The sequence below is a fragment of the Pipra filicauda genome, unplaced genomic scaffold (assembly GCF_003945595.2).
Source record: "Pipra filicauda isolate LSUMZ 115617 unplaced genomic scaffold, ASM394559v2 scaffold447_size767260_pilon, whole genome shotgun sequence".
Taxonomy (NCBI): Eukaryota; Metazoa; Chordata; class Aves; order Passeriformes; family Pipridae; genus Pipra; species Pipra filicauda.
Window position 1 is genome coordinate 339,384 of NW_024104584.1, and position 12,248 is coordinate 351,631.

The 12,248-nt window shown below is 39.6% G+C and overlaps 1 protein-coding gene across 5 annotated transcripts in view; it reads right to left on the reverse strand.

The window, feature by feature from the left end:
* Nucleotides 1-12,248, reverse strand: part of SLC38A9 (solute carrier family 38 member 9) — a 51,729-nt gene that overhangs the window by 24,026 nt on the left and 15,455 nt on the right. For 3 of the 5 annotated variants that reach the window (XM_039385880.1, XM_039385881.1, XM_027716357.2), the window contains 7 exons: nucleotides 12,089-12,210; nucleotides 11,877-11,940; nucleotides 11,675-11,768; nucleotides 10,636-10,806; nucleotides 8,032-8,091; nucleotides 5,692-5,889; nucleotides 1,440-1,547 (listed from right to left, as the gene is read on the reverse strand). In XM_039385880.1, the coding sequence (XP_039241814.1) occupies nucleotides 1,440-1,547; nucleotides 5,692-5,889; nucleotides 8,032-8,091; nucleotides 10,636-10,806; nucleotides 11,675-11,768; nucleotides 11,877-11,940; nucleotides 12,089-12,210 (817 nt within the window). The remainder of the gene's footprint in view (nucleotides 1-1,439; nucleotides 1,548-5,691; nucleotides 5,890-8,031; nucleotides 8,092-10,635; nucleotides 10,807-11,674; nucleotides 11,769-11,876; nucleotides 11,941-12,088; nucleotides 12,211-12,248) is intronic. The other 2 variants (XM_027716362.1, XM_039385882.1) reach the window with 1 other exon arrangement.

Consider the following 12,248-nt stretch of genomic DNA (forward strand, 5'->3'; position numbering starts at 1 on the left):
AGAAGGAATGACCTTCAACAGTCACAGAAAAATGAACAAACAGATTTGATGACAACTAAGGGCTGGGGGGTGGAGAAGTGGAATACTAATTTTTTTAAGCAGTTCTCTTTTGCCAAGCATACATGGAATACACTAGTTGCTTATTCTACTTATTTTTGTGCCAGTCAATTTCAGTTTAACTAGAGAGCTGAATCAACCCAAACAGAGCGGTAGGGGAAGACAAAGAATAAGTAGGTGCAAGAACATTGCAACTGTGATCTGCAAACACTTAAATCAGTTGAATTTCATATCACTTTTAACTTTACTCAACTATCTGTATTTTACTCACTGACTTGTTACTCGTTTCCACGTTGTGTTACTATAATTCCACTAACTAGAACAGACTCCATTAGAAATCAGGAACAACTCTTATGATTCTTTTTTTGATTTCTATCTTGCTACAGTAACTAAAAACCCATCTGAATGTTTTAAAGTTATCCTTATTTTCTCCAAGTCTACCTTATAGGACCTAGCAATAGTTTGCAACCCATGTCTAAGCCTTAGTACAATGTTTACTGTGACTGTGAAACTAAAAATGTGCAAACCAACAAAAGAAACCCTAAGAAGATGTATATCTCCTCTTAAGTAAATAAGTAACTTCTAAAGCAGGACAAAATACTCTTGTTTCTAAGGACAGAAGGAGTGATAGTATTCAACAGTCCAGGACACAGCTCCCTGGAGCTAACTGATCATACAGTTTTGCCTGCTAAGCCATGGGGAAAAGCCAACTAAGACATAATCCCAGATCTCTTATTCCAGGCCTCTTTAAACAAGAAACTAATCTTTTTAGATTATCTGTTCATGCAATACCAAATGCCACTTCTCTGTGACTGTGACATCTCAGAAAGTAATTTTGAATGGTAACTTGGAAAGATCAAACAGCCAACAAACAACACTGCAGAAAAACATACTGGAGAGCTAATGGGTGTTTGAAAGAGAAGACTAAGACTATGGCCTAGAACCTGAGATAGATTGGGAAGTACAAGAAAACTGTACTTGCAAATTACAGTGAATGAGCTATTTCATTTAAGCAAGACAGTGTGTGAGGAACTTAAAGCACCTTTTTCAGCCAATCTATCTACAGTTTGTCATTTTTAATTGCTACTGAAACAGGCATGATCTGAAATTGGTGCAAGAATATAGAATAATATAGGTGAAACAGGACTATGGCAAGCTCCCTGTCACATGATAAATGCTGGAGATTCCTTTGACAGGCACTCCTCTACTGTTGATACTGTCTCTTAGTTAAGGAATATCACTTGGGAAAGGGATTCGTTGCAAGGCATCCTTCCTCTACATGCAACATCAGACAGCATTTCCTCAATTTATTTATGCCACAGAGGTGTTAAAAGGTGAATGAGGAATATATATGCTTCGTTACTGCATTTTAACTATCTTACCTGGTACAAAAAATTCATTCTCTGTAAACCAGTGGAATTCTAAGTGTATTCCCAGATGAGCAGCCTTTACTGTAACCAGTAAAACTAGGTAGACAACTGAAACTGTACCTGGAAAAAACAAGAGCCAAACAAACACCATAATGTAGTAGGAAGTATTTATGCAGGGTTTTATTTCTTCTTCATCCAACTAGTTATAATACCCTAAACAGTTGAGGTTGGTATTCATTCTTAATGGCAGGCTAGGTTTAAATTTTTTCTTTACTTCTTTAGTAGGTCAGAGAGAAAAAATAATGCACCCAATGCAAGCTTTCAGCAAGTTTAATGTTCTCCAGGCTCTGTACAAGGGACAGTGAAAGAAGTACCCTGTAGTCCCTGTTGCTGGCCAGGTAGAAAAGTCTCTAGGCACTAACAGATCAGTTCCAGCTTCAGCTGTCAGGATTTTATTCTAACCTGAGACAACACTGGTAACAGTATTCCAGCTATTACAATGTTCATTTAGTCACTGACTTTTTGAACCAAACAGCCCAATGAAATAAACACATTTTCTACAATTGTGAACTTTACACTGGGAGCTAGAAGCTGATAATGATATTTGATCGCTACAAATTAAAGCCTTGTCTTAATCATAACCTTGGATGACCTTGATCACAACACTGGATTTGCATTCCAACTCATTGGTTCAGAGGCATCCAGCAGTACTCTGCACAGCTACAGCACTACAATATAAATGCCTTGCTGTGTATTCATGTGGGATGGAGAGCATACGATCTTGGCTCAGGTGACTTGAAAGAGATAAGGACAGAATAGCAACTGCTCAAAAATTGAAGAAAACTAAGCAACAATAATTAAGGCTACTGCAATTCACCTCCTGGCCAATAATACTTCTAGTGAACAGAGAACAGGCTATAATTACATAAAACCAAAAAATTAGACTTTTACAGTTTAGAATATAGATTTAAAAACCCCATAATTTCATTCTAGCAATATCTGCCAGGTTAAAAAATAACTGAAGAAATTATCATTTGATTACAACTGACAGCATAATCAAGACATTAGGAAGATAAAAGGTTCTGCACTTGAAGGTGAGCTAAAATATTCTGTAGATTTCTAGTGAGTTACGTTTCTATGGGTATAAAGGTAAGTGAAAGATCTCTACTAAGATTACAGTCAACATTTCAAAAACTGCCTTCTGTTTCTTCTTGCCCTATGAACATCAAGGTTTACAAAAATTAAGGCAACTTTGAACAGCTTCTGAATTACATAATAATCTATTGAAACTGAGTAATTAATATTCAGGGGGTTTTATTCCTTATGTCATACCTATCTACACAAAAACCTTCCTTTTTGCACAGGAACACTATCAAGTACCCAAATTCCTGTGTGGTATTTACACAGCAGTTCCAACAGCAGCAGATTCAAGCTCTAATAAAGTGTCACAATGGAACAGAGGACAACCAAGACTTTCAAATTCCTGTCCTCTACCTACTTTACAATACATCTCCAACTTTTTCAACCTGTTCTCTGACCTCCATCTACTTTTTCCCTTCTCTTCATTGTGGGCTTCAATGCTATGCTCTCAGACCCCTGATACTCCATAAATTGTGACCAACTCCATCCATCATCCATGTGCTTTATCCACTTTACCAACTCCACCCACCTTGATCTTCTATCTCAAGACATGGAAGGAAAAAGTCACAACTGCTGCCCCTGTAGCACAAAACAGCCCATTGTATTGGGGGCTGGGACAAAGCATGAATGACATTGTGATTAATTAATCAGTTGATTGGCAGACAATTACTTCAGGTCAGAAGCAATTAATCTTTGGAAGTAACTGCCTGTTTTGAAATGTTTACCAGGCGAGGAAGGGTAAGCCTGACTATACCCAAGTAGTATGTATCAAATGATGCACAGTAGTAAGTGTACCACCATTTGGGAAAATCAGTTGTAGATGTATTGGAACTTGTTTTTTACAGGATTATTAAGCAAGCACAGGGAAGAAAAATTAAATCCCTATTAACTGTAAGATTCAAGCAAAGCAGCACAGAAAGCACAGCCAATGGGATTGCAGTGGTTTGAACCAGGTTTTCCCCCTGAAGCTAAGAAAATGGTAAAACCCCAGGGGGTGGTGACCCCTGGAAGTTTTGAAGTTTTGTCCAATCTGTGCTCCTGCGAAATGTAAACATACCACAAGCAAACGGAAGAGAAAGTTAGTTGTAGTTTGGTTGTAGAAGTGGTCGCCATGTTCTGACACCACTAGAAAGGGGCTCGGAGCCCCTTGGGGCCTCTGCTCCCCCCCCAGCCCCAGATGGGGGCTACAGAGACTTGGAACAGTGTTAAACTGGACTATGTGTCTGTAGCTGTGAGCTGGGAGATGTTTCTTCACTGTGAGCAGCAGCAGCAGCAGCAGTGGCAGAAGCAACACTGGCCGGAGAAGGTGGCAGAGAGCCAGGAGAGATAAGACCAAGCAGCAACAAAGGCATGCAGCACCAGAGAAAGAACTCCTGCAAGGTGAGAGAGAGAGAGAGAGAGCAGCAGAGAGACAGAGTTTTGGGGGTAAGAACTGAACCAGACCCCCCAAACTCCTTGGAGACCCCTCACGTCCTAGAAGGGAGGGGTGAAGTGCGCCATGCACTGCAGAGAGGAGCTGAGAAGCTCAGAGCATCCTGGGAAGCTGGACCGGGATGGAGAGGAATGCAGAGGGGGGTGACCTTGGCCTTCCCCCCCCCCTCGCCACTGCTGCCAAGGCGGCAGCCTGAGACAGAGCACAGGAGCTCTGGTAGAACTCTTGAGGCAAAGGCTCTCAACTGAATGCTGCCCAAGATGTTCTGACTCAGGGGTGAACCCCCCTGAGGGAGGGACTTTCACGAAGATGCCCCTGCATTTCATGATATGCCTGTGGTGAAGCGAGTTTAGTCCCTCCTGGCAGTCCACAGGTGAGACCTTCGCTTGGAGTCAAAGGAGAGCCAAGAGGGGTGAAAGGAGACCCCCTTGTGTCTTGAAGACCCTTCGTTTGGAGACGATGGGCCAAGGGGCTTGGAGATCCCCTTGTGTGTATTGAAAAGAAATCCAGCTATCAGCTGCTGCATGTGAAGAGGACAGATGACTGCTGCCTTAGAAGATAATGCTGCTCAGAGTAGAGACTAGAAGGGATCTGTCCTTCTTCCCTCCTGGACTTTTATTTGGAGGGGGAAGAGATCTGATCCATTGTAAATACTTATGTCACGGTAGAGATAGTTGTGATCATATGTATAATGTATTATAATATTTATTTGTACAGTCATTGTAATATATTCCCTTTCCCCCATTCTGAGTCTCGTGTTTTGTCTGGAAAAAACACATCTTATACTAGGTTGAGATGGGGCAGGGGGCTTAGACTAGGGAATTAGAATTTGGGGGATCTCAAACCATGACAGGGATTAATAAACCAACAACCTCCTTTGAGGCACAACATGGGCTGCCAGGAAAATACTGGAAGGGTGGCTGGAAAGCTGCCCAATGGAAATGGACACCTGTGGATGCTGATTGACAGCGGCTGAACATGATCCAGCAGCATGTCCCAGTGGCCAAGAAGGCCAATGGCATCCTGGCCTGTATCAGCCATAGTGTGGCCAGCAGGACCGGGTCAGTGATTGTCCCCCTGTACTGGGTGCTGGTGAGGCTGCATCTGTGACATGAATACTGTCAGTTTTGGACCCCTCAAGACAAGCAGGACATTGTGGTGCTGGAGAGTGTTCAGGAAAGAGAAACAAAGCTGGTGAAGGGTCTGAAGCACAAGTCCTATGAGGAGTGGCTGAAGGAGCTGGGGTTGTTTAGCCTGGAGGCTCAGGGGAGACCTCATCCCTCTATAAAACTTCCTGAAAGGAGGTTGTAGTCAAGTGAGGGTCTGTTTCTCCTCCCAAGAAACAAGCAATAGGACAAGAGGAAATGGCCTCAAGCTGTGCCAGGAGAGGTTTAGACTGGATATTAGGAAAACTTTCTCCTCAGAAAGCGTTGTCAAGCATTGAAACAGGCTGTCCAGGGAAGTAGCTGAGTCACCATCCTTGGAAGTATTTAAAAGATGTGTAGACGTGGCACTTAGAGATATGATTTAATGGTGGACTTGGCAGTGCTGGGTTAATGGTTGAACTCGATGACCTTAGAGGTCTTTTCTAGCCTAAAAGAAACTACAATTCTACTTAATGGAGTAGCTTTCACTGTCTTCTATACATTTTAGTTACAATGAACTAATGCTTTCATAGTATTTGTTACCTACCTAGGACATTAAACTTTGCAAAGAAGGATGGAGACTTCAGATTTAGCATGGGTAGAAGAACAGCAATCAGGTAAAATGGTACTGTTTGCGATTTGTTCCACCACTTCTCAAACAGTGTAAAACCCGTAATGTTGTCAGCAGAGAACACCACACTCCTGTTCCATGGCAGGTGACCGCTAGCAGCACTTGGACAAATGACTGGAAGAAAGGAAAGAAAAATATTCTCACATTAAAAGAGTTTTACTTGCACAGAATATTCACAGCCAAGACCTGTGATTTCTGATGTGTTTTACCTATTGAGCACTGCTCAAAAGTAATGTTCGACATCTCAGTTCCTCACTTCTATTTGGTTTTTTTAATCAGGAGTTCATTGCTAAGATTCCACTGCTAGGCACCTTGCACACTAATCTGACAGTGCTACAGTTCTTCCAGCTGAGCACAACAAAGACGATTATCTGTCTGAAGCCCAAGCTGTGGGACAGGATCAGCTTTCAAGGTCACATACTTATAACTAGGTGTGTTCAGTGCCCATGTGTACCTGTTGGATCAAATCCTAGCAATGCACCTCTGCATCTGGCTGCAAATTTAGCATCCTAATCTGTCCCTGAACACTTCAGTAAGATCATAGGAACCAAGACGCAAGTACTTTTGTGTACAGAAGATCTTGAATTACTGCACATTGCTCTAGAAACATATAAACTAAGGATGGCAACAAAGCAACTGGCACATCTAAAACTCACACATTAAACCAAAAAGCTCTTGACATCTTGGTGCTGTGCCAGGGCCAAGTACATCACTTGTACATAAAAGAAGAAATTTAAGACATGCTCCCGTAACACTGCTAAAAGGCAACGTCACACTCTTGTTACATGGTGGCTGATCAATGGCAGCACCTGAACGAGTGACTGCAAAAAAACCAACAAAACAAAAAGATTCCTTGATAAAAACATGTTCATTTGATTTTTCTAACACATGACTATGAAGCTATGTGTTGAAACATAAACCTGTCATATTGTTCTCATAACGTCTTATTTTAAATCTTGGCATCCCGCAATACTCAATAGCCACCCTCCTACACTGGCTGCACTCCTGTTCTGTTAAAAAGGCAAAGGTATAAGAAGTGTTCTGGCAAATTTCATGCTTAACAGAGGATTGTCTTTCAGACCTTGGAAAATGTTTTTGTTCTTATTGATCTCCTTGGTAGCCCTGAATGTCCTGTCAAGAGCCACTTGAACATCTGGCAGCCCTTAATTTTGTGAAGCAGATGCTTCAGATCTTTTATTTGGTGGAGGACAGTGTGGAATATTGTTGTCTACTCTGCCTCCAAGTTATACTCCCCTGCTGCACAAGAACAGGAGAGAACAGCAGAAGTAGGGGGGAGCACAAGAGAAAAAGCACTGCAGCAGTTACTGGTATCTAGCTGGTAAGGACTGTTGGAGAAGCAAGATTCAACACTAGTGCAACGCAAATCAACAGTTTTTCAGAATTATTTCTCAATTCTTTGCCTGACTCTATCATCTGCTCTCTAGAAACCCATCTGCAGCTTTTGTGACACACAGCTGCCCAGCTGGTTAGGATATGCTTCCTCATTTCTTATGCACCCAGGATGAAGAAACCTTTCTGCTTCTTAACAAAGCACTACAAATTCAGTCACTACTCACAGGCAAAAAATCACGGTTAACAATGCCTGCCTTGCTCCTGCCTTCATTCTACATTGTTCTGCCTACTTAAGAACTCTCAACAGACCTAGTTTCATACCTGAGTCCATTTTCTTCTCTTAGTTGTGCGAATGTGAATGTCGGACTCTCCAAAAAACACAAGCAGAAGCTGAAGTAGCCTGACATTTGTTTCTTTTTTTGCACTCAGCATCATAAAAGCTGTTCTTACATAAGTTTTTAAAAAAAGAGTCTTGGTGCAGAACTGGTGAGTAGCAAAGCTGCCCCATAGAAGATTTTAAACAGTAAACAGTCGAGGCGCCTCAACTTCAGGGTGTGAAAGTTAAAATTCCTTAAGGTAATTCCTCATTGTGCAACTACTGTTAAGAAGTCTAACATTTATGGTTTTAAGGAGCACGTATCTGGCATACACAAACTTGTCATTGGCTTTTTAATACTTATTCTCACACCCACTTTCTTTTCTTTTTTTTTTTTCCTCTCCAATTATTAAGCTTTCTAACTGTGTGGTTATTTGTGAAAGTACAAAGGCCAGAGAGAAAATTACAGTTTTTTTTAAAAACATAGTTAGAACTTATACTTTAGAACTGGAATGTGGTTAGGCATGGAAACACGATGATTTGCCCACCCCAAACCAGGAAACACAATACTATCAAGTGCTTCTTACCTTTGTTACTTCCATTGGTGCCAGGAACAATATCTGTTACATTAATGTCATGAACATAGTCTGAAAAGAAAGATATCTTGTTATCAATGTCCCAAACCTACTGTTAGGTTTTTATCTGTTGACTTGATAAAAATTAAGTAAGAAAATATTTTTTTTTAAATTTCATCAGAAATACAGCAGCTTGCACCCCCTCCAGCCCCAAGAGGATATTTTAAAACAATTTTAGAATTGTTCTAAAGTAGCTCCACACTGTACTACTTTCTTCTCAGCAGCCCTGTCCATTTATAGAGTTCCCAAGATTCCATGCTCTCAGCTGATGATTCCTGTTCCACTAGCACACCTCTGCTTGTCCCAGCTCCTTGGTCTGCAGGGTTGGACAGTAGGTCAGTGAGGAGACGCATCTTAAATCCAGCCTCTTTTGGGACAGAAAAAAAGGGCATGCAAACATTCCCTTAGTCCAGACAGTATTATACAGAAAAAGCTTCCCCTACTAATTTTATTTTATTTTTTTTTCCAGAAAAGGCTCTGTGAGATGCTTTTTCCATGTTGTATTTTAAAGATGCGAAACTCTGGAAAAAGGTTTAAGTCTTACTGTCTGCAGGCATCTCTAGTATTATTTTATTTGCTGTACACTTCTGTGATACTTTACTGCTCTACCACACCAGTTGTTTCCCAGTTTCTGCAGCTTCACCTGTATGAGGGTATTGGATATCAATTTTGTTCTATTTATGTATACATACACACAGAAAATGCTCCATCAGCTTGGAAACTGAATTATGGTGTCACTGATTAAATTTTGCTTCTGCTGCATGTGGCTGTATTACACACACTGAAGATCAGCCGGGCCAGTTGGCCTCAGATTTTTTAAACGCAATTTACAGCAGCTTGTTTCTCATAAAGAACGCAAAAGGTCTTGTGGGAAGAAAACCGGTTTTCTTTCTTCATTTTGATTTATGATGCCGTGAATCACAAACATACTTACTTCTTTTGGTTCAGTGTACACAACAATCAGAAGATTTAACTAAAATCACTGATCACCTCCTCACTTCACCACTGTTTTGGGATGCTAGTTAAAAATGAAGTACCTAGTGTGAAGCCATCAAAAGAATTAATAGCTCTTACAGAACTAAAGCACTTTAAGATTAGTTGTAGATGGCTGGCCAACTAACATTTCTTCTATACTTAAAAAGTGGTTTAGGACCAGCAATTGCATTTGTGGATTAATTTTTGCTTCATAAAACAAAAAGCGAACAAAGCATGGGACATCATGTTAAAAAAAATTAAGACATGACATTACATTGGCTCACAATTCTTGCATTCTTTGTGTACTACTGACTTCTAGACCATCCTCCCACATGAAATCAATTTGCTCCCACCTAAAGTGTATATGCAAATCTTTTAAAAAGTCATCTGAATGTATTAGAACTAAATATAGTAGCCTACTTAGAATACTTAGAAATACCTGTCTGGAAGGTGCCATTGTGTAAAACCTACATCCTATTACCCATTTTATAACCTAGTAATTAACTATGAAAGTTAGGACAAGAATCCAGTGATTGTTATCTCAGAGCAAACAACTTAAGTAAGAATTCTGCACAAATATAGATAAGTGATAAAATAACCCCAACCCCAGGGAAAAGCAAGTGTTTCGATCATTTTGAATTGTGCTTATTAGAATTGGAGTTATCTGGTTTAGAATAATTTAGGATTCAAGAGTTAAACTTATTAAAAATAACCCCAAGGCTAAAATGAAATGGCCATAACAACATATAAATTAGGTCAGCTGTAAAATACATCAGTCATTAACCAATAAAGCATGTCCTTCAGGGATGGTGGGAATTCTAATTAAACACTGTTTAAGAGGTCTAAGTATCTGTGTTGTTATTTGCCTCAGAGATTTGCTAACTCCTTCAAAACAGAAATTCTTAAATCTTAGTTGAGCTACTCAACACTATGAGTCAGATTGTCAAAGCTCTCAATTCCATCATCCATTCCCACAACTCTACCTAACTGATTGTACCCACAAATGCTTCTATGTCTGTGCACATACAAGGGTGTAAATAATCGTCCTGCTTTGGAGCAATACCACACGCTGCATTGTTCTTTCACTGTGCTACAGTTCATTGTTTTTTCACAAACACTTGCAAAACCTTTCTATATAGCAACACTCTAAGTGTGTTTGTTGAAATCTAGAATGAAACTAGATTTTTTCATTTCATTAACCTGGATCATTTCAATAGTCTAGCCTATTATATGGCTGTTCAAATAGTTACAACCATGCAAACAAAGAGGGAGTGAAAAGACAAAGTGAAAACAAGCAACCAGGTTTAGGTTGTTTGAATTACACCAAGAAGCCTCATTACTGACATGCAAACGAGATGAATGGTACTTTGTCTTTCATTAAAACTGCACTTTGAGAGAGAGACTGAGAAAGTGGCTTTGAAAACACACATAACTGTGCCCACAGCACCACATGCAGACTTGATTTTGCATGCAAAGTAGCAGGAAAATCATAATTACATAAAACAGACCTTTTCAGTGTAAAGCAAAGTCTTGATCTTTCCACAAGATTGCTGTAAAAGTTAACAATAAATGTATACTTACTGTATATAAACTTCCCTGTGTTGAACAGGAAGTTGGACATAAGCACCCAATAAACAACCATGGCTCCAACAAGTGATATCATAGAAAACAAGAGGCTTGACCACTGACCAAAGGATCCAAAGTAATACTTGCAAACATCTGGGAATTCCCAGTTTGAGGTATCTATTAAAGCTGAAAAAGATACAAAAACCAGAAACATATTTTAACAAAATCTTATATTAGAGTCAGTAGAACTATTAATGAAAGATTGTGTTCTTTTTTTAGAATACTCTGACACACAGTCACAGTGCTTTCAAGGACTAAGAAAACTGCTGGTAACTTTGAAATATAATATTCATTAAGTGTTCAACCAAAGAAGCCTGAAATAGAGACTGTTATCGTGGCCATCCTACTACTTTGACCAAGAACTGTTCCTCAACAATTCCCTTGAAATGCACTGCCACATAATGGAGGTCTTAATGGCCTTTATTTGAGCAAGTGAGAGGTTAGTTTATGTACAAAAGCACCAACTACAAGAGCTGCAAGATGTTTGTAACAATAAAACTACATTCTAATTAGAGCAGCTGGCAGTTGGGTGACTGTCCATAAATCGTTTTCAACACAGAATACACACAAATATTAGGGTAATACAGATATACAGAACAAGGGGATGCAGCTACAGCCCATGCTGTTCCACTGTGTAATTTGGTCAGAAATATATGTAGAGAACCAGACAGTGCTTATGGAGAAGTGAAGCCTCTTCCTAAGTCCAAACACTTAGTAAGTCAACATCTGAAATCCTGCTTTTTAAGAATTTGGGTTTGGCTATACCACCTAGGTCCCAAGCAACTGAAGGATCATCTAATAACGAAGACGATCATTTAGCTTACAGAGCTTAGATGCACACTAAAAAAATAGAGAGACATTGAAAGGCACAGCTTTTATTTGCAGGTCAGGTCTAACATATAGTAAAGACGTAGATAAACTGAGAATCTATTATATATATCTGTATTTCACGCTTAAAGGAAATATTTGCATTATAAAGCTTTGGATTTCTTACGTATTATTTGCCGTGATTTCACAACTCTGTAGCAGCAATAAAGAGTCAAAATGCCCATGAGTAAAATGAGAATAATTCCAGAAGTGAAGCCTGCCTGTTAAGAGCGAGAAATACAGCTTATTTATCAATATACTACAGAAAAATGAAGAGCAAGCCATGATACCAAAAATGTTTTCATACACATACATTTTTCATAGTTTACCTGTTTTATTCCCCATGGGATACTTAATATGGATGTACCCATCATTGTATTCCATATCATAAATCTAGGAAGAAAAGAAAAAACTCAGTGAATAATTTAAGAATCCTTCTTATTTCATATTGCCCTCTTAGTTACAATAGTTATGCATGCAATATAGAACATTCAATAATAATGCATTTTCTGGCTAATATATGGCAAGGTGCTTAACATACATTGTCACTAGACTGGAGTTTTTACCGTAGCCATCTGTGCAAGTGTCAACTTTAAAAGCAGTTCCTAATGGACTGTAGACGTAGATTTCATCAGGAGCTGGGAGTACATGATCAGGAGCAATCTAACAAATGGATAAAAAGTAAGATGTATTAGTAACAC